General features: G+C 45.4%; 1 protein-coding gene across 4 annotated transcripts; it reads right to left on the reverse strand.

Annotated features, from left to right (window-relative positions):
* Positions 1-216: 216 nt before the first annotated feature.
* Positions 217-25850, reverse strand: LOC142564324 (cystatin-1-like). Of its 4 annotated transcripts, none has more exons than XM_075675287.1 (5): positions 25725-25850; positions 21595-21628; positions 10667-10881; positions 6906-6959; positions 217-689 (listed from the first exon to the last, which is right to left on the reverse strand). In XM_075675287.1, the coding sequence occupies exons 3-5, from the start codon at positions 10862-10864 to the stop codon at positions 600-602; spliced, it is 342 nt and encodes a 113-aa protein (XP_075531402.1). In that variant the 5' UTR covers positions 10865-10881; positions 21595-21628; positions 25725-25850; the 3' UTR covers positions 217-599. The 4 variants fall into 4 exon arrangements, with proteins under 4 accessions (XP_075531402.1, XP_075531406.1, XP_075531403.1 ...); XM_075675291.1 differs by lacking the exon at positions 25725-25850 and adding an exon at positions 24201-24247; XM_075675288.1 differs by lacking the exon at positions 21595-21628.
* Between the last annotated feature and the right edge of the window lie 1493 nt (positions 25851-27343).

The raw sequence follows: 27343 nt of genomic DNA on the forward strand, positions 1-27343 counted from the left end.
GTTGAACAGAGAGTCGAGCTTCGCGTTGCTGCTTCGTTATAGTGACATATTGAACGAATAATCTAATGTCAGTTATTTCTGTCTACGTGACCACCTTGAAATGAAAACAAAAGAGGTTACAATACTTTCACGAAGTTCACTTCAAGTTTTCAGTATAACCAAGCGTCGTAACGTTTTGCTGGGAGGTTGAATAAAGCGACTATAATAATAACCACATTATTTTATTTGCTTTTCTTTACAAATAGGCCTGTCTGGGCTGGTAACTCATTTGTAGTGACGGGATTTGAGTACATTTTCTAAGTTTGTGTAAAAAAAAAGTTCGAAGTGAGAGACAACGCGTTGTTACCTCCTTATATATCGACTGTAATAAATGTTTCATAATTACTGTACAAACTTAAGAATAACTAACTTCTTTGCATGCATTCTTGCCCATTTATTGATCCCTGCATAGAAGTAAAAGTACGATAAAGAAAACAAGGTTTTCGATATGACCAAAAATAATGGGTCACTAATTCTTGATGTTGCAGTTTGTGCCGCGCTCACAATTTGACGAAGGCGTAAGTTACACCTATTGTTTTGCGGAGAATCTTCGATACTTGTTATTTGCAGCTGAACTTCGTGACAACCTTTCTTTTTCGCAGTGTATCTACTGAGGGCACGAAAATTGTAGTGGTGCACTTCTCCAGGCGCTGCACAGAACAGAAAAAGAGAATAGTAAATTAGGTAGGGTATGGAAGGTCTAGTTGCTTAGTTTGGCATGTAATACTTCTTGCATGCTAAATGTTGTGTAGACTTTTCGCTTCCATTGCTATTAATGAGCACAATGTTCTACGTTTTGCGCAATACTACACCTGTATATTTTATTATAGATGTTGAAAAAAATTCTGTTAGTAATTTCCACAGCAGGAGTGTGACCTCCCTTAATGAATAAACATTGACATCCAAGCGGTAGTAAAATAAAAAAAATGATTTACAATGCCCTAGCTTTTCATCTTCAACTTGAATTATACGCGTTAAATGTGAAACGCTGTCCCGCTGTCACAGGGTAAGTGTACATGAGGTACTCAAAATGCTACATCTACGTCCACTCGAACACTTAGCTGGCAATGCTTTGTCAACAACCAATAATGCTAACATCAAGAATCCTTTTTGCAATATATATGTTAGTAAGTCGCACCATCATAGCCTTACATTGTAGTAATAATTGGTATGGCTGGAAAAAAAGCATCGAAATATTAAGCGAAAGGAGCAAAGTACTTTGAGTTGCTGCGTTTCAAATAGTGCACCATGAAGAAAAACGGCCGCCTTGCACGGTACTCTATGAGAGCATTAAGGGTTAGACCCCTTACACGACTCTACGGGTATTGTTGACAGAGCGCGAAGTACAAGAGAACAAGAAACCCGACACAATTATCACTCGTAATTTTTACAATTCGTCTGGTACAAAGTGCCAATTTTCGTTTATGATTTTGTCCAACTTTGTTTTGCTAATTTAAGGTATAACATATGTGAAGAAGAAGACGCGCCTCGCGGCACAGCCGCATCGCCAACGCGCGGCTCGGCTCCGCTTGCGCCGTTGATTACTGTCGTCTTTTTGGACAGTGCTTCGGGCTGTCTCGCCGTTCCCGGTCGCTGCGCCTTTGCGTTAGGAGCCACCAATAAACCTCTTCTCAATTGGTGGAGGTGCGGGGTACTCAAACCCCGTCGCTTGAAACCCTGGAGCTGCGATCAAGAATGCTATCGCCCGCCATGACCTACAGCTCATCCCAAACGGCGCCGACACCACAGTCCGCCACTTGCACCGGTGTTCCACGACAACGAGACCCCAAGATCTTCAGCGGTGCAGACGACGAAGACGTAGAAGACTGGTTGGCGTCATATGAACGGGTGAGCGAACACAACAAGTGGGATGATCAAGCGAAGTTAACCCACGTCATCTTTTATCTGGATGGTGTTGCCCAACTCTGGTTTCACAACCCCGAAAGTGACCTACCCACATGGTCAATCTTCAAGACAACCTTTACGGAAGTGTTCAGCCGACCCGCTGTTCGCAAGCTGCGCGCTAACAACGCTTGCGTGCCCGAGCACAGCAGACGGCAGAAGCGTTCACGAGCTAGAATGAAGACGTCGTGGACCTTTGTAAACGAGTCAACGCCGCAATGCGCGAAGCTGAGCGAATTCACCATGCACTGAAGGGCATCGATGACGGCGCATTCCAGATGCTCCTAGCCCGGAATCCGCGCACTGTGTCCGAAGTCGTCAGCCTATCGCAAAGTTATGATTAGTTAAGGAAGCAACGCGCTTCGACTCCCAAGTTGTCTCCCTTCGACTCCCAAGAGGTCTCCCAAGTTGTCCCTTCCGCACACGATCAGCTGCCTGCAGCCGCAAATCCCAACTCTGCGCGGGCAGTGCAGCCTGTCACCACGCCTCTCACCTATTCGCAGCCAGTCCTTCCTGTGGCCGCGCCTCTCACGTACGCGCAGGCAGTACGCAGGCCTCCGCCTGCGTCTTTCGCGACCCATTCCCAACCGGTGCCACCGGACGCCCATGCTGCATCTTGGACCGCACCGAGAGCTAATCCTTAGAGGACGCCTCACAATCGTCCCATCTGTTATTATTGCTGCACTCCTGGCCGCGTCGCCCGCTATTGCCGCCGTCGGCCTCAAGCGTTCGGCGACGCCTCTCGGCCCTTCCAGTATGGCAGTCAGCCCTTTCGCCAATACGCTGCTCCTTTCCCCCAACCGTATGCTCGCGCTGACCTTCCAGAATTTCCTACGCGTCGCTCGCCATCCCCTCGCCGACGCTCGCTCTCCCCAATGCGTCGGCGACCCGCACCACGTGACCAGGAAAACTGAACGTCGCAGTTCTCGAGGCAAGAACTGCGCCCCATTCGACCTGTCTAAGTCCTCGCGCCTGTGCTGCTAACGTGGTCGAAATTTGTGTAGAAGATGTTCCTGTATTCGCTCTTGTGGATACCGGCGCAGCCTTTTCTGTGATAGCCGCCAAACTGTGTCGTTCACTGCGCAAGGTGACCACGCCGCTTTGTGGTCTGTCGCTTCGTACGGGAAGTGCGCAGCGCGTCACTCCACACGCAGCCTGTACTGTACGTGTGCTTATTCACGGTATTGTTTACATAGTCGAGTGTATTGTTCCTCCCGCCTGCTCGCATGACGTCATCCTCGGATGCGACTTCTTATCCCGTCATAAAGCCGTGACCGACTGCGCACGCGCCGAAGTTGACTTTTCCCCTTCCGACGCACCCTTGACCGAAGATTGTGAACGCCCTTCTAAACTTACCGTGCGCGAGGGCACAGATATTCCACCTAGCTCCTTCGCCCTCATACCCGTCTGTTGCGATGCCATCACTGATGCAACGGTCCTCTTCACACCGTCCGACGTCTTCATGAGCCGTAAATCTCTCCCACTACCCTTCGCAACACTTGACATGGCCGGCGGCTGCAGCAATATATACTTTTGCAATCCCCTCTGTGCGCCTATTACGTTGCTCGTTGGTGAATGCCTTGGCTTCGTGGAACTCCTCGACTCTTCGTCTTTGGTTGACGTCCCCGGAGACTCTTTTGATGTCGACTCCGGCCAGTCATCATCGATTTCCGCGCTTCACGAGACGTCCAGGGATGCATTATCGAGTGCCATCGCCGATACCCTGACCCCTGCCTAACGCGCCGACCTTCTTGATCTCCTGCACCACATCAGAAGTTGACGTTTCACAACCTCACTTGGGCCGCACGTCGGAAGTGCAGCACTACATTGACGCCGGTTCACATCAGCCGTTACGTCAACGACCGTACCGCGTCTCTGCCGAAGAACGTCGTGTCCTTACCACCCAAGTCGAACATATGCTGCGCCGTGACGTTATTCAACCTTCGCACAGTCCCTGTGCATGTCCTGTCGTTCTCGTTCGCAAGAAGGATGGATCTATTTGCTTTTGCGTCGACTACCGTCGGCTAAATAAGGTAACACGCAAAGACGTCTATCCTTTGCCGCGCATCGATGAGGCCATCGACAGTCTTCAGGGAGCAGGATTCTTCTCGTCCCTTGACTTCCGTTCAAGGTACTGGCAGGTACCGATGCCGCAGCCGATCGCCGGAAAACCGCATTCATTACGCCTGACGGCTTATATGAATTTAACGTAATGCCGTTCGGGCTTTGTAACGCCCCTGCTACCTTTGAACGACTCATAGACAACACGCTGCGTGGCCTCAAATGGTCTATATATCTGTGTTACCTCGACGGTGTTGTGGTTTTGACGCCTGATTTTCCGACTCACCTGCTCCGCCTCAGACTTGTTTTGATCTGTCTAACGAAAGCTGGCCTCCAACTCAACCTCAAGAAGTGACGCTTCGCCGGGCGAGAGCTCACCATTTTAGGCCACGTTGTGTCCAAGCACGGCGTTCTACCCGATCCTGCAAAACTTCGGGCAGTCGCTGAGTTTCCGAAGCCTCATACCATCAAAGAACTTCGAAGCTTTGTGGGCCTATGCTCATATTTCCGGCGCTTTGTTCGGAATTTCGCATCGATCATGGCGCCATTGACTCAGCTTCTGCGCGGTGACACCACCCTCTCCTCTTGATCCCCTGCATGTGACTCCGCCTTTGCTACGCTGCGTCGTCTTCTCACCTCCCCACCTATTCTTCGCCATTTAGACCCGTGTGCTGCAACTGAGGTGCACACAGATGCCAGCGGGATCGGTCTCGGCGCCGTCCTCGCCCAACGAAAGCCCGGCTACCCCGAATACATAGTCGCCTATGCGAGTCGCACGCTCACGAAACCTGAGGCTAATTACAGCGTGATCGAAAAAGAGTGATTGGCCTTAGTATGGGCACTTGGCAAGTTCCAACCATACCAGCACGGGCGCCCATTCGACTTGGTCACAGATCACGACGTGCTTTGTTGGTTTGCCAACTTGAAAGATCCCACTGGCCGCCTAGCCCGTTGGGCATTACGCATCCAGTAGTACGATATTCGCGTCGTATACCGCAGAGGGCGAACACACTCCGATGCAGGCGCCCTGTCTCGTTGACATTTACCTCTAGACTCGGCCTGCGGTACAACTTCCACACACTCCATGTCATCTCTCGACATGTACTCCTTTGCCACCGCTCAACGTCGTGACCCATGGATCGCTTCTCTTTTCGATTATCTATCTGGATCATCGACCATCCCTGTATTTCGAACCCTCCGAGGCCAAGCAGTACATTTTGCCATTCGTTACCAGCTGTCCACCGACGCAATTACTCTCCTGAAGGCCGTCGGTGGCTTCTGGTAAATCCCCGTAGCTTAAGGTCACAAATATGTGCCGCTTTCCACAATGATCCACAGTGTGGCCACGCCGGATTCTTCAAGACGTACGAACGAATTCGCCACCGCTACTACTGGCGCGGCATATACAGTTTTGTACAATAGTTTGTTCAGTGCTGTCTTGACTGTCAACGCCGCAAATCGCCGCCTTTACGCCCGTCTGGTGCCTTGCAGCCGCCACCGTGCCCTGCCACACCCTTCGATCGCGTCGGCATCGACCTATACGGCCCGCTTCCTATGACGCCCGACGGTAATCGGTGGATCGTAGTGGCTGTTGACCATTTGACACGCTACGCCGAAACTGCTGCTTTACCGAGTGCTACAGCGCGGGGCGTAGCCTTTTTCGTCCTACATCGCTTCGTGCTTCGACCCGGCGCACCTCGAGAACTCCTCAGCGATCGAGCTCGCGCCTTCCTCTCCGAAGTCGCCGAAAGTTCGCTCTCGGAATGCAGTATTATTCATCGGAAAAGCACGACATACCATCCCCAGACTAACGGGCTCGCAGAGCGATTTAACCGCACACTTGGTGACATGCTGTCGATGTGCGTGACATCTGATCATGGTAACTGGGACCGCATCCTTCCATTAATAACCTTCGCGTACAACACCGCGATCCAGGCCACTAAGGGATTTTCATTTTTCTTCCTACTGTACGGCCGCGAGCCTACGCATACCATCGACACGCTCCTTCCATACCGTTGTGACGCCTCCGAGTGTCTACCTGTGTCTGACGTCGCCCGACAAGCCGAAGAATGCCGCCAGCTAGCGCGCTCCTTTACGGCAGAGCAACACCAGCGCCAGAAAGAAAACCCCACCAACACGCTTCCAAACACCACCTACGCTCCAGGCGTTCTTCTGTGGTTGTCTGTCCCTTTCCAGACTCCGGGGCTTTCCTCGAAACTCGTGCCGAAATTCGAAGGGCCTTACCAAATCTTGGACCAAACATCTCCGGTGAATTTTCTAATTGAGCCACTGTCACCACCTGAAGACTTGCGCTGGCGTGGACGTGACATTGTCCACGTCTCGCGTCTCAAGCCCTACCACGACCCTCTGCCTCCCGATTCTTAAGGTGCCAGGATGGCTCTTTTTGTCCGGGGGGAGATTGTGAAGAAGAAGATGGGCCTCGCGGCACAGCCGCATCGCCAACGCGCGGCTCGGCTCCGCTCGCGCTGTTAATTAGTGTCGTCTTTTTGGACAGTGCTTCGGGCTGTCTTGCCGTTCTCGGTCTCTGCGCCTTTGCGTTAGGAGCCGCCAATAAACCTCTTCTCACATATAATACCAGATAAGGAGCAGAATCCACTGTTATAGAAATTTTAGTGAAAGGAGCCGGTTGCATAAATTGCAAACTCCGGTCGATGTTTACTAAATTCTATACTATAATGCTTAATGTTTCATTGAGGCAAGACAAAGCAAAATTCAAACAGAACGAACAACGAAAGACAGCATAATGTGTGTTCCATTGAGGGGCGTGAGTGCTTCAACAAATATAAAAGCATATGGCATTTACAATAAGCTGCCAAAGGCACTGTTTTATTCTTCCGAATACTAGAACCATGGGCGAAAACAAGAATGAATTTGCAACATACCCCTTTATAATCTTTGACAGTGAATATTATGTAGTAGTTTATTCCCGCCACAACCTGCACAATGAGGAAAAAATAGTACAGGCAACTCTGTTTCAGCGTCAAAGGATGAGAGACAAATGTATAATGCACTGTATCTGCCGTCTGAATATCGTCATTGGAAAAATTCGAAATGAAAAATAAAACTCCTGTGTAAAGAAGTTACAGCTTGAGTGATATTGTGGAAAAAGAACATTACGAGGAACTCAGAAGCAATATTTTTGTAACTTGTTTCCGCAGTAACTAGCGTATGTGATGCGATCCTGTTCAAAGGGTTTGGGGGCAGAGAGCGCATTTTTTTCAATTTTGACTGGTTACTCGGATGACCTCGTTTTGTTCTCGCAACAATGTCCGGGTGCTCTGGTTTCGTTTTCGTATTCAGTGCCCGAATAACGGCTCTGGCTTTTGGCTCAAGGCCACTTGAAAGTCATCGACACCAGGAGCTAAAACCTTTCAGGCTTAAGAAGACGCTGCTATCCGAAAAGACTAAAAAATAGGACTCTCCTCCCATATATAGTGACGTGCTAATGTGGACATGTTCCTGTGCAATCTGACTAAGCAAGTACTTTTATACAATCGTAAGATACCGGCTTACAATTAGAATTGACTTTAAATGGTGCTGTGTCATTATGCTTGGTTGCGGTAGGTTGACACCCCCGATGCAAGCCTTATCTTTGATTGGGACATTGTAAGCCTAAGCACATTAATAAATATCACTGCAAACAAGTCTCATAGCATTGGGAGGGTTGGAAAGGATTTAGAAAGCCAGAGAATGTAACCATTGGTCGGATACCCTGCACAGGAGCAGCCAGCCAGAACCAGGCAAAGGAACTCAGCAGAATGAGAAGTAAGGAAGCAGAAGGGAAGGAAAGGACGGACAAGAAAGTTCGACAGTATGCTACACTCCTGTGACACTTGAAGGCGAAAGATTACTGTACACATGGTAATGCATTAAGCTATACGCTTGGAGGGGTCACACTTCTGGCAAGACGTAACGAGCCGCAGTGCGAAGTAAACGTACAGCGCTGTAGGTCGCCCTCCTCAACGACATATGTTAGCACCTAATGCACTGCTTAAAGGTTCTTTCGTTCTTTATTTCGTTGTCTTTTTCTTTCCTCGTTCTTTATTTTGTACTCTCTTTCTTTGTTGTTATTGTCCTCTTTTATGTTCTTTTTTCTTTGTTCTTTCATTCCTTGCTTCCTTCCTTCCTTTCTTTCTTTGGTTTTCTTCACTCGTAATCACTCATTCCATCTTTACTTGCTTAAGGAGGTACGAGCCGTTCTTGATGGTTATATTTTTTGTGTCACTCTGCTAGACGCTCCTTTGTTCGGGTATGAGGCATAGCAACGAGCCATTTAAGGCTTTCAGCATAATAAACTATGTTCACAGTCCAGCGGGTAGCCGCGGTCGAAGGCAGCATTCTAAATTCCTTTTATGTAAGCTTCTAAGACAGAGCCTTCGCGCAGATTCAGTTCAGAGCACAGGCTTTTTCGTCGTCTTTTGTAAATGTCATCGATTATGCAGTCTTTTAAGCGCTGCGCGTATTGCTTGCCTAATTCCACTAGAGCCACGAGGCACATTTATTTATACCACCACGTAGCTCCAACAATCTATAAGCTCTTGAACAGAGAATAATGCTTCTATATATCTTCATACAGTGACACATAACAATATCCAACATGGTAAAGTATTTTACGACTTACTCCCATGTTTCTTTTATTCAAGCAAACAACAGCCTTCAGTTAATTATTCAGTATTCATGTAACTTCAGTAATCATGTAACTACCAGATGCACCAAATTTGCGCACAGGTCCTTTTATTTTTTTTTCTTTCATCTTTATAAGAGCACGAAAATACGACAGCATTTACGGTATGGGTGCATTGGTGACACAGCAGACAGTGCTATCAATAGTAGCACAACGACAATCGAATTTCGATGACTACAACGGCACCACAGCTTTTACATGATGACAATTTGACAACTAAAGGCACATTCACACTAGGCCAACACGACACCGATTTCTGCCTGCCGACTGTTGGCGACAGCATTTCTTCCTTCGTGTCGCCGCCCCTGTCACGCTGTACCGACGCCGACAATCTTCTCACTGTCGGCAGAAAGCTCGACGTCAGTATAGTGTGACAGAGGCGCTGGCATGAAGGAAAAAACGCTGTCGCGAACAGTCGGCAGACCAAAATCAGTGTTGCGCTCGCCCAATGTAAATGAGCCTTAAAGAGCTTAACAATGACATCGGCTGCACGATGACAACACTTCCCACACAGACATTGCGGACGGTGAGCAATCAGTACCCACCAAAGCAGTTCACTAGCAAGGACTTTTAGGACACTAAGTAGTTCCAATGAGAAGGTCTGTCCCACGTTATGAAATTATTGATCGCGTCCTAAAACGTGGATGCCTGCATCACGTCAAAGGCATGTCTAAGGTTTCTAGATCGGGAAGAAGGAAACTCAAGTTTGATCAAGCTGTTAGAAAACATGCACACTTTAGGATAAAAGTCAATGGCAAAGCACCCCACGGAGCCCATTCCTCTAGATCCATGGCATTTGTAAGTCAGAAACCAGCTCATTTCCAAGCAGACTGAACATAAGGTAATACGATTGGCTTACGTAATGAAATTAGGGAAACCATGTCGAAGCAAGTAGGTACAGTAAAACCATCGCCTGTCGCTCACACTCCATACATTTGCTATTCTGTCTTAGGCAACAACTCCCTAACATATTTGTAGAATTTTGTCAAAGAAGCACGCTCCTAAATAAAGTTTGCACTATGTTTTTTGATTAAGTACTATCTGAAATCACATTGAGGCTGCACTATAATTTGTTGTTGTCTGCTGTGTTCTAAAAAGGAATGGTTAGAACTCGTAGTTTGTGGATGTGATTTCAAGTTTGACACAATTTTACGTCTGCTAATAGCTCCTAAGATTTGCATATACCAATAGGCTATTATTGCAATTGCTTAGTATTCATTATATGAACTGAAATCTAGAGACCGTGTTTTGGAATATGGTGTGGGAGCAGTGATTTTTATTAGCTTCTCCCGTAGAGAAAGGGGCGAGAGAAGTTTGTAATGCTCGTATGTATTCTTGCTCAGTGAATGTATTTAACGAAACCGAAGTGGGTGAGTTACCTGCCGGGCTCACCTGCTCAATCATGCCTTAGCAGACGCCACGAGTGTGGATAAAATACCCTTATATGTACAACATAGTTCTGGCGAGTTCATGTGGCATCATCTACTTTTCGCCGTAACCATGTGGTCATGAGATTTCATGTAAGAGGTTTATTATTATGAAAAACCACAACTGCATGGCGGCAAACTACTAGGGATCATGTCTTTCCCTCCCTAATCTATGCTTTTTATGCCATGTTTCTGCACCCAACACAGGCCACAGATTCATCTTTTGCTCAACGAAAATTAATTCCTTCCTTCATCTTGTTTTACCAATCAAAGCTTCGGTTAATGACCATAGAGCCATCTTCCTGTGTCTTTCAATGTGACCTTCTCGAGTATACAAGCAAAATTACACTACTTTGTGATTTATAAAAGGCGGCCACTGATGTCAATGCCGCGTGCTGACGTAGCACTACCAGGTTTGTGCATTTAGATGCAATTAGCAGCAATGCAGAAAAACAAGTTGCGAATTTATTTTTTCTCTGCGTGTTAATAATTCATACAAAAATATTCACCACGTTAGTCTTGGCACACATACCTGTCTTTTCGCAGAAATGATGCGTATTTTCAACATGTGATGATAGTATCGCTGATCCAGGTAAGCAAATTCCGCTAATGCGCGCAAGTCCGGGTTGTCTGGATTCCTGATGTCCGTCCATCCACCAGCTTCCAAGCTTTGTCTCAAGAAGCTCAACAGCAAAGCAGTTATAAGCGTAGTAGAACAGAATGCTGCCATATGCTTCTTTCTCAAGCCTGAAGGTGCGATGAATATGTTACTTAGACAATGATGTCCTCGCTCTTCTTGGTTTCAAATTATCACAGGTACATAATAGCATTATTCACTTTAAATAGCTATGTTTGAAGGTCTGAAAAAGTTCGACTCCTTTTCTACGAATACTTTATTTTTTTCTGAAGCATTGCTTCTTGCATACCCGACTTTACTTCCACAGTGAAATCAAATTTTCGAATGCTCATCGGGATATTGTACTAGGCTTTCTTCAATATATCTACGAGAATTATCAAAACCACAGATCCTTGAGTGAAAAGAGCCGCTGATATTAAGAAAGATAGATTTCTCGGTGAAAAGTGTTTTTGAAGTTTGACAAGCCTAGCTAACTATATTTACGGCGGTAACGTCATCCGCCCCCTCGACGGCTGCGGCTGGCGCTGCTCCGCGGTCCCAGAAGAAGAGGCCACCAACCTCCGATCTCGTAGCCTCAGCGGCTTCAACCCTTGACAAGGGGCCTTCTGGTCAAAAACCGCTAAACAGAGCGGGTGTCCAGTGCCTCACAGTTAGCGATAGACACGACTCCTAGTCAAACGGCAGCACGAGCAACTAAGGAACGGCAAGATTCATCGACCGCTCAAAAAAATGGAAACATGAAATTATAGCAGTACCAAAGGTCCCTGTAACCTCACTTTTCTTTGCTAGACACACAGCGCTAACATCATTCTTATTATGGTCACTAAAATATTACAACGGAAAGTGAGATGAATTGTCCACAATCTTGACAATATTAAAGAACTCTTCCACAAATTCAACTTAAAGGTATTGTGTGTCCCAGAAACACACCTAAAACTAACACAGAAATATTTCAAAGGCGATATGCCAGACCGCGGCATTACAATCGCCTCTTCGGGAGGTGTAGCTGTAATTGCCGATAAGTTTAGTTGCGTGTCAGCAATTAAACATCCAAACTTCCCTCGATGCAGTTGATGTCCGAGCAGTGCTGTTTAGTAAGGTAGTCACTATTACTTCCCTTAACATCCCCCTTGCTATCATCTGTCCAGATCACAGTGTAAGAGATCCACTGATAAGCTTCCTCCAGGTTACGTAGTCGCTGGTGATCTAAACGCACATAGCTCCTGTGGGGTCGCGACACAAGTGAGTGCCTGATAAGTGCATGTTTATTGAACAACAAAAACAAACATACTACAGCCTAAAACATAACACGTCATCATCATCAGCAGCAGCAGCAGGAGCCTGGCTACGCCCACTGCAGGGCAAAGGCCTCTCCCATACTTCTCCAACTACCCCTGTTATGTGCTAATTTTGGAAATGTTGTCCCTGCAAATTTCTTAATCTCATTCGCCCACCTTACTTTTTGCCGCTCCTGCTACGCTTCCCTTCTCTTGGAATCCAGTCCGTAACCATTAATGACCGTCGGTTACCTTCCCTCCCCATTACATGCCCTGCCCCTGCCCCCATTTCTTTTTCTTGATTTCAACTAAGAGGTCATTAACTCGCCTTTATTCCCTCACCCAAACGCACCCCATCCCATTCATATTCTTCTGATTGTTTTAGTCTCATGATCCGGATCCGCCGTGACTACTTGCCCTAAGTAAATGTATTTCCTTACCACTTCCAGCGCCCCCTACCTATCCTGAACTGCAGTTCTCTTCCAAAAGTGTTAAACATTATTATAGTTTAGTGCAGATTAATATTTAGACCCACCCTTCTGATTTGCCTGTCCAGTTCAGTGAGCATGCATTGCAATTGGTCCCCTGAGTTACTAAGCAAGGCAATATCATCAGCGAATCGCAGGCTACTAAGGTATTCTGCACTAACTCTTATCCCCCAATTCTTCCCATTCCAAGTCTCTGAATACCTCCTGTAAACACGCTGTGATTAGCATTGGAGAGATCGTATCTCCCAGAATGACGTCCTTCTTTATTGGGATTTTGTTGCTTTCTTTATGGAGGACTACGGTGGCTGTGGAGCCTCTATAGGTATCTTTCAGTACTTTCACACACGGCTCGTCTACACCCTGATTCCGTGTTGCCTGCATGAGATCAGGCAAATTGTGTGGGAGAACACTTTGACTATATCTCTAGTGCATCTCATTACACACAAACATTCCTCAGGTTCATGTTGTGCGCACAGGGACAGCTCCTTGATAGGAACTTTGCTCGAAATGTAGATTACCACCGCCCTTTCAGTTTAGCTGAACTTAAAATTTTTGTGCTTGTTGCAACGGCTGGGCATCAGATGATTACCCTATTTTACACTAAATGATGAAGCACCTACACCCTGAAACACAGAAAACACCCCTCTGTCTTTTTAATGTAATGTTGGCCGATCTGTACATTGCAGCTTCCTGGAAAGAAGCTATAGTAACATCCACACTGAAACAAGGCAGGGACCCTTCCTTACCTAGTAGCTACAGACCTATTGCTATGACACGTTGTCTTTGCAAGCTCTTTGAAAAGATGATAAACTGGCGAATGATCTGTCTCCTAGAAAGCAGCGGAATGCTAGATCCTTGGCAATGTGGCTTCAGAGAACATAGGTCCACTACATATCACCTTGTCCGCGTGGAGGCAAATATAAGGGATGCCTTCATACACAAACTTTTTTCTCTGTATTTCTTGATTTGGAGAAAGCGTATTATATATACCACATCATGCTTCGATATTGTGTGGGACCTTTACCCTATGGGTGTTCGCGGCAATGTGCTGGGTACTACCGAAAGCTGCATTTCTAAACGTATTTTTCGTGTAAGGATGATTCATACCTTGTCGAAGTCTTTCACCCAGGAAACTAGTGTTCCAAAGGCGTCGGCCTAAGCTCTGCACTGTTTATTGTGAAAATTATAGTCGGATACAACTTTAGAAAAAAGGGGGCGTTTACTCCTCCGAGGCGGATGCACACGAACATCCACCAATGGGCCCGCACTCTGGACCGACGTCAGGCGCCAGACGACCGGTGACCCCACCGTCGGAGAAGATGGCCGCCCAGGCTTCGAAGTGGGCGAAGTCGCGTCAGCTGTGCGCGTCAACGCCTCGTCACAGTGAATTCCCAAACTGATTGTGATTGTCTATCATGCCGGAAATATTACTGTGAGCTTACGATGCGGCATTTGTGCCACGTGCGTTTGTTCCAAGCCATGATCCGGCGAAGAAACATTGCAGCGAGCATCGCTCACGCTGCACTACGCTTTGCCTGAAAACTGGATCCCACGGCGACCGCTGCAAATACACATCCTGCCTGTTTGTTCCATGCCTGTTTTATTTCGCACCCGAGTGAAGTTATGACGAGAAAAGTTTGCCAAAGTCTGGTGCACACTGTCAGTGGCGGCTGTGTTCGTGTACTGTGTCGCTGCGTTTCTCGTCGGACGGGGTGAAGTGATGGAACAAAACCATTCCCAGGAAAAATGAGAAAAGCGTGCGCGCGTAAAACAAACCTACGAGCGTCTCAACACAAGGTATTTGCAAAAGAAGCCTCCAACGCAAACATTTTTCGCCGTCAACTTAGCGTGAACGATCGTTTTCGGCAGTGAGATGGCCGAGCATCTAACGGCGGTGCTCGTGCGTTGTGTGGCACCGTCGATTGATTGCTTTCCACCAGTGCTCACCGCACGCGCAAGCTGTAGAATGCGTGCTGTGGCACAGTCACTCATCAATTGTGTTGCCAGCACTCGATATGGTTTCCCACAACATAGCTTCGCGCTGCTTTTCAGTTCTTTTGATATGTTGCAATTAAAAGTTCCCAAGACAGTGTTAAGAGAACGGTTACAAAAAAAAAACATACGAGAAGGTAGGCACAGCAGCTTGTGAACCCGCTCCTATAATACCTCTACCCAGGTCTGTTTGTAAATGTGTGTATGCTTTCTTGCGTTTGTCATTTTTTCTATTTCTCACATTTCTTTATATTTGAGTTTTTCTTAGTTTTCGCGTTTGTGTGCCTGATTCCATGCACGTTTGCGCATACTCTTTGTTCTGTCCTTTTCTTTTATATTAGCACTTGTTTTTGCTAGTTCTCTTTCAGCAAAGTCTTTACACATTTTCATTATCGAATCTCATTCAAAGCACTAACTCCTGTACACTGCAGGGCTGGCCTCTTCCATCTCATTAAAACCTTTCTCACCAGTCTACCTCGTCTTCTCAGTCTGCCTACTCGCTGTGTTTTCTGTCCCTCCTTCTTGTGTTGTTGCTTCAATGTGATTAACCAACTTGCTCAAAACAAATTTTAAACGTGTATGAAAACAGAAAGGTTTAGAGATACATTTTCTTAAAAGCGTAATGTGAGCTGCACAGCAACTTTGCCTCTTACCTCTGTTCTTGTTTATGCATCAGTACATGTGGCAGCTCGCCAGAAGTACACATGAAAGGCTGCATATTGCGAAGCAACATCTTTCTATGCTGTTGCATTTTTCATGCATGTATTCTTAGTAAACAGAGGGTTTCGCTGCCCATCCCATATGATGGTAAAAGTTTTCAACACGAATAACATTGTGCAGTGTGGAGTCATTTCCTGTCTGACGCTTTCATCGTTGCAAAGACATTTTTCTGTGAATGGAGGCCAGCGAAGCAGTGCACTGAGAGCTTTTGCAACTTTCACCATTTATTACTTCACAAACGTCATTGTCTGAACCTGGCTGTCTATCACTATGCCGATGGCTTGTGAATGAAATAATTGCCTCAATACGACACATTCAACTTCACTCAGCATTTTTTAGTACAAACAATGCTAGCAGAGCTATTCAGGGCGAATAATTGTGCTTACATTGGTGTTGGCTGTGGCATGACTATGAACAATGGCTGTGGCACGACTGTGCTTTGATGTGCAGACTGCTAATGGTGCCTTTCAAGCGTGCATTGACTTCTGCTATTAATAGCTACCCGAATGAGTATTTTGGGCCTAACAAAGCTAATGATCTTTGATAATTGTTCTTATTCGCAAAACTTGCCTGGGTCAGGTAACCAAAATAAGCAATGCCACCACATGAGTGTGTTTTTGCATGCAAGCTGCCAACAGCGGCTGTCATTTTCGCGTTGATTGCTGCCGTTTCACCAACAGTGGTAACAGCTTGACTGCGCTTTGACGTGCAGACTGCTAATGGTGCCTTTCAAGCGTGCCCTCGACTACTGCTATTAATAGTTACCCGAATGAGTATTTTGGACCTCACTAAGCTAATGATGCTTGATAATTGTTGTCTTATTCGCATTACTTGCCTGGGTCAGGTAACCAGGTTAAACAATGCCACCACACGAACGCGCTCTTTCATGCAAGCTGCCAACAGTGGCAGTCATTTTCGCGTTGATTGCTGCCGTTTCACCAGCAGTGGCGACGGCTTGACAGCGCTTTGACGTGCAGACTGCTAATGGTGCCTTTCAAGCTTACCCTCGAGTGCTTCTTTGAATGGCTACCCGAATGAGTATTTTGGGCCTCACTAAGCTAATGATGCTTGATAATTGTTGTCTTATTCGCATTACGTGCCTGGGTCAGGTAACCAGGTTAAACAATGCCACCACATGAACGTGCTTTTTCACGCAAGCTGCCAACAGTGGCTGTCATTTTCACGTCGATATCTGCCGTTTCACCAACAGTGGCGACGGCATGACTGTGCTTTGACGTGCAGACTGCTAATGGTGCCTTTCAAGCGTGCCCTCGACTACACTAAGAAAAGTTTACACCCTTTGGAGTGCCCCTTCTGCCACACAACAATAATCGTCATCTGCTTTGATGTGTTTCCTTTCTTTAACGCTGCGAGCCCGGTACTTTCCAGTAAGGAACGGCATGCGCGTTATCAGCAAGGCAGATGACGATTATTGTTGTGTGGCAGAAGGGGCACTCCAAAGGGTGCAAACTTTTCTTAGAGTGTACTGCTATGAATGGCTACCTGAATGAGTATTTTGGGCCTCACTTAACTAATGATGCTTGATAATTGTGGTCTTCGCATTAATGCCTGGGCCAGATAACCAAAATAAACAATGCAAACACATGAATGTGTTTTCGCGTGCAGGCTGCTAAGAGTGGCTGTCAATTTCACGTTGACTACTGCTTTTTTGTGTGAAGCTGGATAATGGCTGCCAGAACGACCATTTTGGGCCCCACATATTTATCCAGGGTTAATTATTGTATTTGCATTCAGATTTTCCAGCATTTCAGCACGTTTCCATGCCAATATGTACATTGAGCACGATCTGTGCAGGACGTTGCTTTTTCAGAATTGAGTTTCCAATAGAAGGAATGTGTCACCAAATGAACTGCTTATTTATTTGAGAGGTCATGGGAGAATGCTTGGCTGCTGCGAACCCACCGGCAAAATTTGCGTAGCCCTAATAAGGGCTGTTCTTTCGTTAATAAGAAGCTGTTATGCTTCATTGAGTGGCTCAATGCCGGACAGCTCGCAGTCGGAGTCGCTTTCTTCACTGTCATCTTCACCAAGCTGGATGATGATGGGTTGGATGTGGTCCCTCCCAGATGTATCGAGCCTAAACTTTGCCTCCAGATCCATCACGTGGTGCATGTTCTTCCTCCAGTCTTCCTCCGTTACATGCTCGCTTTTCTCCCTCAAGACGTCTTCGACTGTGGACAGCTTTAAATCTCTGTTGTCCGCAGCGATGCCATTTTTCACCTTTGCACACACGAGCTCAATAGGATTAAATTCGCAGTGGTACGGTGGGAGCCTGAGTACAATGCAACCGGCCCTTTCAGCTGCATTGTCAACGATGTAGCTCCGAAAGCGCGGCTTTACAGATGCTACCAACTCAAGCAGCTGCTTTTTAACCATCCTTTCGCTGTAGGTGATGTTTTTGCTTTTGAGCCACTTCTGTATTTTTTCCTTCTTCCAAGCTGTCGTCGGTAATTTCTCTTCTCACCGAGAATGGTAAGGTGCATTGTCCAAAACAATGACGCTGCCAGCAGGCTACTTCTGCAGAACGTTATTAAAGTGTCCCTCGAAGCGATTGCCGTCCATTTCTTCGTGGTAGTCCCCCGTTTTTTTGGCCTCGGAATATATCAAAGCACCCGTCGACGAAGCCATCCTCGCTGCCGATGTGCGTCACAATGAGGCGCTGGCCTTTCCCTGAAGGTTGTTTCAAACCCGTCGACAGGCCATTTGCTCTAGCATATAGGCGTCCGCGCTTCTGCACCACGGTGTCTGTCCACACGATCGACCGAGTGTGTCCCGCCGTCACCCATGTCTCGTCCAGGAAAAAGATCTTTCGGCCTTCCACCCGGTAGCGCTCCACGTCACGAAGGTAGCGATTGCACCATTCAGCTATGTCATCCCGGTCGATAAGCAGCGAATTGCGGCTCCTCTTCTTGTGCTTGAATCCGATCTCGACAAGCAGACGACGCACAGTACACCACTTCAGTAATGAGAGATCCATACGCTTCGAGAACTCGTTAGTTATCTTCTCGACCGTCGGTATCTCGTTGCAGCGAAAGAAATCGTGCACACATGACCCCAGCGCGCACAACGTGAAACTGTTATACTTCGTGCTGCGTCTCCTTTTCTCCGCATTTCGTGGGCGCTTTCGCGAGCGCGTCGACAGTTTGCCACCCGAAATATGCGATGCTTTGTCCTCCCTCCTCACGCTGAACACTGTGCTTTCGCTGACATCGAGCATCTCGGCGACAAACTCGGTCGTGGCCTCCACGCTGCGTTCAGGCTCCCTGTTACGCCAATACGTGTAGCAGTGGAGGATAATATTGCGTGAATCACTGTTCAGGATGTGGCCACTCTTGTTCTTGTCGAGGATCCTTGGTGGCGTGAACATCGAGGATACACAAGGCTCGTTCGGCATCAAAGAATCGCATTCCGATGTCACCGCGTTGTACTCCATGTCGGAAAACTCGCACGGAATGCCTTGCGCGAACTGGCGAGATTTCAGGCTCGCAAAAAAAGAAAAGCAAAAAATTTGTGAAACACAAACAAAAAATATCAATTTTATGCTATTTAGCACCTATGAGTGTTTATTTAATACGATGAATGAAGCATTTTTGTACCTTTCATGCCTCGAGTATTCACGCCCCAGGTTTGTAATGGTTGCGAGAAATGCATTGTTTTACATAAGTACTTGTGCAATAGCAACTGATTCATTTTAAGCTAGGAAAACGAGTAGTAAATGTGCCGTCTACAAGTAAACAAGCGCAAAAGCCATGCAGAGCTGCTCTTTCTACTTTTATCACTTGCAATGAAGATAAAAAGCAGACGACAGGAAGCGTAGTGGAAGGCACGGGGTTATTTTTTTGTCGTAATCCGGCATGTGCTGTAGCACATGCCGGATCACGACAAAAACGAGCTCTCGAGCTCACGAGATCTCATGTTCTGTAGCACATGAGAGCTCTACTAAACCAGTCATCAAAATACAAAAGTCTTTGCTTATAGCGAGAATCGCGCGTTTCAGAAGCACGATCTTTGGAGCGGGATTATTTTAGTCGCGGAGGCAATCGGCTGTCGCCCTTCGGTCGTCTGGGCGGGGCCAGCGGAGCCTCCCCTTTTTTCTAAAGTTGTATCCGACTATAGTTATCTACGCACGCCAATCCCGCAAACAATATTTTACGCTGTATGTCTAGATTACGTCCAAATCGGTGTTAAATCATGCAACCTTTCTGTCTGTCAACTACATGTCCAGCATGGCTTGACCAAAGTGGCTAAATAGGCTTGTGAAAACGGTTTTAGTTTGAGCCCACAGAAAAGTACATGCGTTCTTCTGACGAATAAGACAGGAATAGTATTGGACCCTGCTATAGAGCTCTCTGGTAGCACATCACATGTGTGTGCCGAGTAGTAGTTCCTCGACATCATATTGGACTCGAAACTCACATTCACCCCGAATGTCAAGTACTTGAAGGCTAAGTGCCTTAAAAGAATGAACTTATTAAAGCTTCTATCAAACAAAACATGGGTTATTGACAGGAAATGCCTTTTGAACGTGTATAGGTGCCTTGTCGGTTCTCATCTTGACTACAGCGCGATACTACACAGTCTACTGCGCCAAGTGCTTTAAAGATTTTGGATCCTGTCCACCATTTAGAAATCCGCCTCGCGACCGGGGCCTTCAGGACAAGCCCCGTACAAAGCCTTTATGCAGAAGCAAACGTGTAGTGGCTCCATCTCGAAATATCATAGATCAGTATTAAATATTCTCGGAAAATAAATTCAAATCATGAACATCGGTCTCACTCAACTATAAACGATATGACCCCTGCCACACTGTTCCATAACGGACTTTCAACTAGAAGGCTGCCCTCTTTGCGTATGAAAAACCTTAGTCTGGAAATGAGTGCACCATTCCTTGAGCATGACCTAATGGCTGCAACGAAGCCATTACCGCCTTGGGAATGGCAGCTGATGGAGTGTAGCACATCGTTTGTCGAGATCGCTAAACACGGGTGAGAGTCCAGCCCAAGTACTCGTGCACACAGCTTTACAGAGATGTTTCTAAGTCACATGATGGGGTGTCTTCTTTTCAGAATCCCGCATGATGCACCCGCAAACAACTATCTTTATGGCTGAGGCCTACGTACTGTTGCCGACTGCGAAGCATATAAGGAAATCAAATGTTCAAAAAGCAATTACACTTCGAGACTCCCGAAGAGACGTAAAAGCCTTGAAGTCATTCTGTAAATACAAGAACCCTGTACTCATAGAGCGCTCTTTCGTTCCGTATAGCCCGTATATATCTAAGCAGCATGTCATTATTTGCTGGATTCCTGGCCATAGAAGCATCGAGGGTAATGTCCTAGCAGACCAAATGGCCGCATAAAAACAACACATGCTACTCCTGACGCTGCTGTCATTGCTACAGATCTGAAACCTTTCTATCAAATCAACTGCGAAGCCACTAGCAACGCTTGTGGGACGCTGAGACAAATAATAAGCTGTACGTGATTAAGCTACAGTTAGGTTTCTGGCCCTTGAAAACGAAAACAAGACGAACTGATGTCCTTTCTGTTTACTGAAGATAGCACACACCTATGTCACCCATATCTTTTTCTGAGTGGAAATGAGGCTTCAACCTCTAGTATAGATGCATAGATCTATAGATGTGGGAGAGGATGACCCTCCTCTACGTACTCCCGGAGTGCCGGGACGTCGAAGCTGAGAGGAAGAAACATTTTGCTCTATAATACTGCCAAGACACCCCTCTCCATTCTGTAATGTTTTGGTGCAGATCTACTGTTTGACACCAAAGAAGTTCTAGGATTCCCTAATTATGTCTTCTTGCATCTTATTTGTACAAAAAATTCGTAGCACGTCCTCTCACGATAGTAGGCTGCTGCGATAAGTGTTTTGCATAGCACTTGCCCCCAGACAGTTGTGTTTCAAGGGTTCTGTTAAGGCAGTAGTGCTTCTATGACGTACTTTAGTAGATATTATCATCATACCCCAGTGTCCCTTTTATGCTCAGGCACTTCATTAGTCATGGCCACTATCTTATTACAAATAAATTTTACGCACTTGACAGCTACTGTCTTTAAAGTCATGTCCCATCTAAATGTTGTGATTCATCGCTACATTTCGGACTCATTTAACAGTACCCTAGTGCCCTTTGGCCATACATGGCCCTTGCGCCACAAAACACCAAATATTATCTTCATTTAGCCGGAACAAATAAAGCTGTGTAAAGAAGAACAATTCTTAAGAAAAGAAAATGTATGGATACAAAATGAGTCGAACATTTCCTAACCTTCGAAGAACGCTAGTAATTGTTGTTAATGCGAATACATACCTGTGATTATTCGAAATGCATGAAAGCTGTGTACCTGAAAGAAGAATGAAATTCGCCTTGCAAATACCTATAAAATTTCAAAAATAAAGAAGAAATTTGACAACGTAAATTTATATTTTACGTGATATTTAGTGACATGTTATCCGTAGTTTAATAAAGTTGCTCAAATAATATTTCAAGTGCAATTCGTTTAAATAAATATTTCAGTTTAGTATACAAAAGTTGAAACGCTTCCTTCAACTTGTATTTGTACAGCGGTAGAGCGTAGTCAGAAATGCCCAAAGAAGTTGCCTCAATGGCGTTTGCCTTCGCGTGCATATTTTTTCCGGGCTCTAAAGAAAGGCCACGGAATTCAAAAAGCATGGCGTCGCTATTCCATTGCGCACCTGTAGTGCAGCACTGTCGACGCTGTTTCCCCGCAATGGGGCCCACATCCTCCCCTCAAACAGATAAGAGGGAGAGAGAGAGAAACAAAGGAAGGAAGAAAGAAATCATTTACCGAATTGTACGCAGCCCTGTGCAGGGCCGATCTTTCACAATAACGGTGCTGACGTAGTGTGCCATACGCCGTCGCGCGCGCATTTATTTTATTTTATTTTTCAAGTATTGTTCGTTACAACACGACTCGCAGTGCTGCAAGCCAAATGCGCTCAAGCGACGTGACATCATTCTGTAAGGACTTGCTTGAATTTGTCAGAGCACGAAAAGAATAACCACACGTAAAAATAGAACCACGAACTCAACCTTTTTAAGTGCCTCGAACCAAGCATTTCGAGAACTTGCTTCCCAATACCCAATGTCAAATTTTATAAAAATTAACCCTAATGTTTTACCTGAGTAATCACTTTTAAATAAACATTCTGCGTACCTCAGGCCAACAAGCACCAAAAGTCTCTTCGGATTAAGTGGAGCGGGTGTGGCACTGTCTTAAGAACCCTAAATTTATTTAAGTCAAACACATGATATGGTCATTATTGCCTTACTGGGCTCGGTGAAGTAACCTAGTATTTACTGTTAAAAAAAGCAGTCAGTCATTCTTCAAGCAAAAGTAGAAAATGGTAAGCGACTCCAATCATTGACTTGGGTGTGTCCTACTGGCATTCGCACCTCGGCATTGTTCTTTAGGTTAACTTAAGGCGAAAACAACGCATGAATCGAATTTTAAGGCAACTGCTTTCCGTCAATTAGCTGGTTAAATATCATGCCCCCGTCTTCTGTGTAACGTAAGTAGCGACGTCAATACGTCTGCTGTGTACTTTCCGGTTTCAAGGAATTTCATGAAAGTTGTGCTCACATTGCGTGTCTCTGAAGTCTACGACTTAGTGCATTGGTGCGCGCGTAATCAGTGATTTCTAATTAATTATAATTATTCCAGGCACTTCAGCAACTCAACTAGTAAGTAACCTTATGCTCTGATATTATATATCTAATGAAACCAATAAATTGTGTCCTGCACTATTGTTTTTCAATTTTTCCTGATATATATCGGACTTCGTCCCCGGTCCTATCAGGAGGTGAACCGCAAGTCTTCTGCAACAAGCAAGACCGTCACTCGATACTCGTTCCGCCAGAAAGATGTAGCTAAAATGTTCTCTATATGGCAATCGTACCATCATTCAAACTCTCAATCAGTCAACACTACGGGTGCGATATTTTTCGTGAGATACTATAGGACAGCCACGTAGAATACACAGCGAAAGACACGGCACACCTGCTTCGCATGCCTAATCGCAACCACTGTTCTATATACCAAAATTTGCACCTCTATGAGGTGACCCCCAATGTAAATCGAAGAGGGGCTTTCTGTATTACAGAAAGAGAAGAAAGTTGTCTGACGATGACGATACTCCCTAGTGCGATTTCTGAGCACAGTTCGATAAGTGTTTTTTTGTTTCGCGATGGTGAGCCAACTTATTCTAGACCAAAATCACCGCACCGACTGGCAGTGGGCCAGTGCCGCCATCGCCTGCACAGACAAATTGGCAGCATGGGAACGCTGGCACGATGAGTGACGTCAGAGCCGGCTGTGGAAGAAGATGACGACGAGCGCACGAGCAGCGGCACAAGCGCTTTCACGCGGCTGGGCCAAGTGGCGCCGATATTCAACCATGGAACGGGCGCGTAAGAGCTGCACTCTAAAAATACGCATAACAGTTATAACAGGAAGTCATGCTGCAAAGAAAAATGACTTGCCATGCCGGGCCTGCGAAAATGGATTTCCAGCGACGAGGTGGAAAACAACCGCAAGAACTGTTGTCGGGGCTATCGTTAACAAATACGAAATCACTATATCACCCATGAAGCGAAAAAGGCGTTGGTAATATCCGATTGCACCAAAGCCCATGTAACCAGGTGGAGACGTAACGTTTGATGTCACGGTGAAACGTGAAAAATAACCACGGGAAACGTCGCGTGATGGCACCATCACACCGAAGGTCGCGTGAAGACATCAAGACAAACGTTCGTCACGTGGCAATGTCATCGCCCCGTGACGATATCGCCTGATCATATTGCATGACGCCAGATATCACCTGATCAAGTCCCCGATATCCCCTGACATCGCCTGACACCATAAAATCCAACTTGAAGTAACACGATGACGTCACCTGATAAAGTCATGTGACGCATCTTGGGCGATCAACAAACTGTGAGTTCCGCGCTTATTTGCCCTGTCTACGGAGTAGGCTAACATTTCTGCGGGAGCAAACGTTGCGCATGGGGACACGACGAATCCCGAAGAACCAGAGGCTAACACTTTCACTGTAATAAATGAAATTATACATAAAAGCAGATGGCCACAATGTTCTATTCCTCACAAAATGTCAGCTATCTGGCATCGCAAAAAAAGCAAAATAACAAGTTCTGATTTCTTTATCCCTGTTAGCGAGAACGGCGTCGTATTGTATAACACCCGGTCAGCTTACTAGGCAGCTTCACTTCATTTCAGACCTCATATTTACAGACCACATTATAGTAGTAAAATAGACGTGTTATATTCCGCTCACAAACACAAATATAATGCGAGATACTTTATGACGCCGGAAGTTCGAAATAAAAAAAAGAGATCGTGTGAGATCCGTGGAAATACGTTATACTTTAGCAGTATGCATTACCAAAATAAGAACGTTGCTAACTTGACAATAAGAACTTCAAACACTTTATAAAGTACCGTTCTTTCTAATATAAATAACTAGAAATAGGTGTGTGGAGAGAGCTGTCAAAGGGCATATGAAGAACAGTACTGAAACGTCACAATTACTAGGTTTGCCTTTTTTTTTTACAAGTAATGGTTACGACTTCATTGCTGCCCTTGTATATACCGTGGGTACTAGAGCAGCCGCTTTACTGTAGAAATTTCTGCTGTGATACTGAAGGCACATCACTTGAAAATAAAGAAAATTCATTTCAATTCAATGACAGATGCAACTGTTATTGGAAGATAGAATATTGGAGAACAAATAACTGCGACAGTTCTACGCGTACGTGTAATGAAAACCCGTGGCGCTTGCTCTCCAATAAAATGCTAGTGCCATTCATTTAATATCTTTCCCAATATGTCCTTTCGAGACTGTTTCGAGAAACTTTACGTAAGCTTCGATATTACCCCACAATTGACACCGCGTAAATTTCCATATTTATAACAAGAACGTCCAAGAGAATATATGAATCTCACGCAATCTCGTTGGTACATAGTAGAAGTACTAATTATACATATGCCATGGATTATTGCAAATATATGTTGCATTTACAGTCAAATGCTTTTGTTCTAATGCAATGTATAAAAGAACTTTGGGAGAACTTACTGGGAACAATCAGTATGAAAGGCGCCGAAATAGTTACCAAGTACCAATAACATAATAAAAGTAGATATGTAATAATTCGTAAGTATTGTGCGAAAAACTTACTGGTACTATGTAAAGGCTGTCTCCCGCGGTTATAGATTTGCGAAAGAGATATACTCGTTTTTGTATCCTAAGGAAGCTTCTCAGTTCTGTAGGATGGTGCAGAAGACACTGAATGAACATTACTATGAATTAACATTCAACGGGTGGTGCAAAATAAAGAAATTCAACGAGATATTTACAGCATGCTTTGCATGTTTCGTTTTGTTCTATTTTGTGAAAACTTACCGCGTTCTGTGTTTTCTGTGCTGCGTCAATATCTTTTCTACCTACTGTGGAGTCCGGCAGTTCACGACAATAGTGCTACCGTCGATAGGATCCAATGCCGTTTTAAATCGCTGCACAGGTGTCATTGCTATGTTTTGCTCTTTTCTGTCGCAAGTATCGCGAAGGCTTATGTTTTGTGGTAAGAAATTCTTGAAAAATGGGGTTCACGACTTCTTTGTATTATTGTTGTTCGAGAGAATACAAAATGTGAGAACTGTTGCGTTGCAATAGGTACTAACTCAATAGGCACTAAATCTTCAAGTAGTAGTATTGAAGGTACCTGGGTACATGACCGATCACTCTATGTCATGTACGCAATGTATATGCAAGAAACGGCATTACTGCTTGAATAATTGAACAAGTGGCGAAGGGATTCTGCGATAGAGACTAGGAGTCTACTAAAAGTCGAGTGGTCTGCAGATATGCGCCTTCACCTGTGGACGCCGGCGTTCAGGCAGGGCCTTGTCGTTCCCCCATGGGCGACCGAAGCCAGAGTCGTGTTAAACCTTGCCGGACGTTTAATAAGGTTGCATCTATCCATCCATTAACATGCTAATGCATAACGAGCTCATATGCTGACTGCTAAATACCGAAATGACATTTTGTTACCCTTGTCCGTATATCGTCCTGAATTTAGGACAGGAGCTTTTAAAGGTATCTGAAAGACTAAACTATTTTGTACTCCGGGGAGCTGGGAACTAGTCAACCTGACTTTTCAGCTTTTTTTCCCGTACTCCCTCACTTCATGAGCGAAATAAAGATTATTATTATTATTATTATTATTATTATTATTATTATTATTATTATTATTATTATTATTATTATTATTATTATTATTATTATTATTATTATTATTATTATTATTATTATTATGCGACGCCGTGATAATCGGAAATACATATGCCGTCGAAATTACTTGTACATGCTAAGTGAATTAAATAATTGAAATAATGAAAATGAAAACAGATGAGAAAATAACTGGCTGCCAGGTGGGGCACGACCTCACTACGTCTTCGCATTGGGCGTATAGATACTCTTAGCAGCATCGATGACTTTAAGTAGCATATGTGAGTTTATTAGCCATACGCCAGCTCCAAAGAGGATCGCGTACACGTGACGCCTCTGGCAGAAATGATGCTCCACATTCACCGTCAAGGCCACGGGTAGTGGCGCTGGCTAACGCTCCCAGGCTTAGTTCATGTAGATAAACATAAATGCATTAGAATGTGGACGAAGAGCGGCGCCGGCGGCAGCTCGATTGGTAAGAGCATCACACCCATAATGCGAAGTCGTGGGTTGGGTCCAACCTGCAGCCTTTTGTTTTTTTATCTACTTTCAAACTGAGATAAAAGTTGGTTAACAATATCGGCCTTGAGGTTTACGCGTGCGGTTACAGTGTGCCTATCCCGGTATTTTTTATACGATGTGGTGTGCGCTGCATAAAAGTAAATACAGTACGCTTCCATTACCAAAACTCTGCGTGCAGTAGAAGTTCTAGCAGTTAGTGCTACAGAAGGATTGCGTGAAATGCTGTCGGCAGTTTAACCCTTGCTTATATCAGCATACTTGATGGGCTTTAA

Source organism: Dermacentor variabilis, chromosome 11 (genome assembly GCF_050947875.1).
Source record: "Dermacentor variabilis isolate Ectoservices chromosome 11, ASM5094787v1, whole genome shotgun sequence".
NCBI classification, from domain to species: domain Eukaryota; kingdom Metazoa; phylum Arthropoda; class Arachnida; order Ixodida; family Ixodidae; genus Dermacentor; species Dermacentor variabilis.

Excerpts from the sequence above, each read along its gene's own strand:
- LOC142564324 (XM_075675286.1), bottom strand. The coding sequence starts at position 24,222 with ATGCGTCACATGACTTTATCAG. Across the intron at positions 6,960-10,666 it reads TCATTTCTGCGAAAAGACAG|GTTGTGGCGGGAATAAACTA; the intron begins GTATGTGTGCCA and ends CTCATTGTGCAG. Across the intron at positions 690-6,905 it reads CTGTCAAAGATTATAAAGGG|CGCCTGGAGAAGTGCACCAC; the intron begins GTATGTTGCAAA and ends TGTTCTGTGCAG.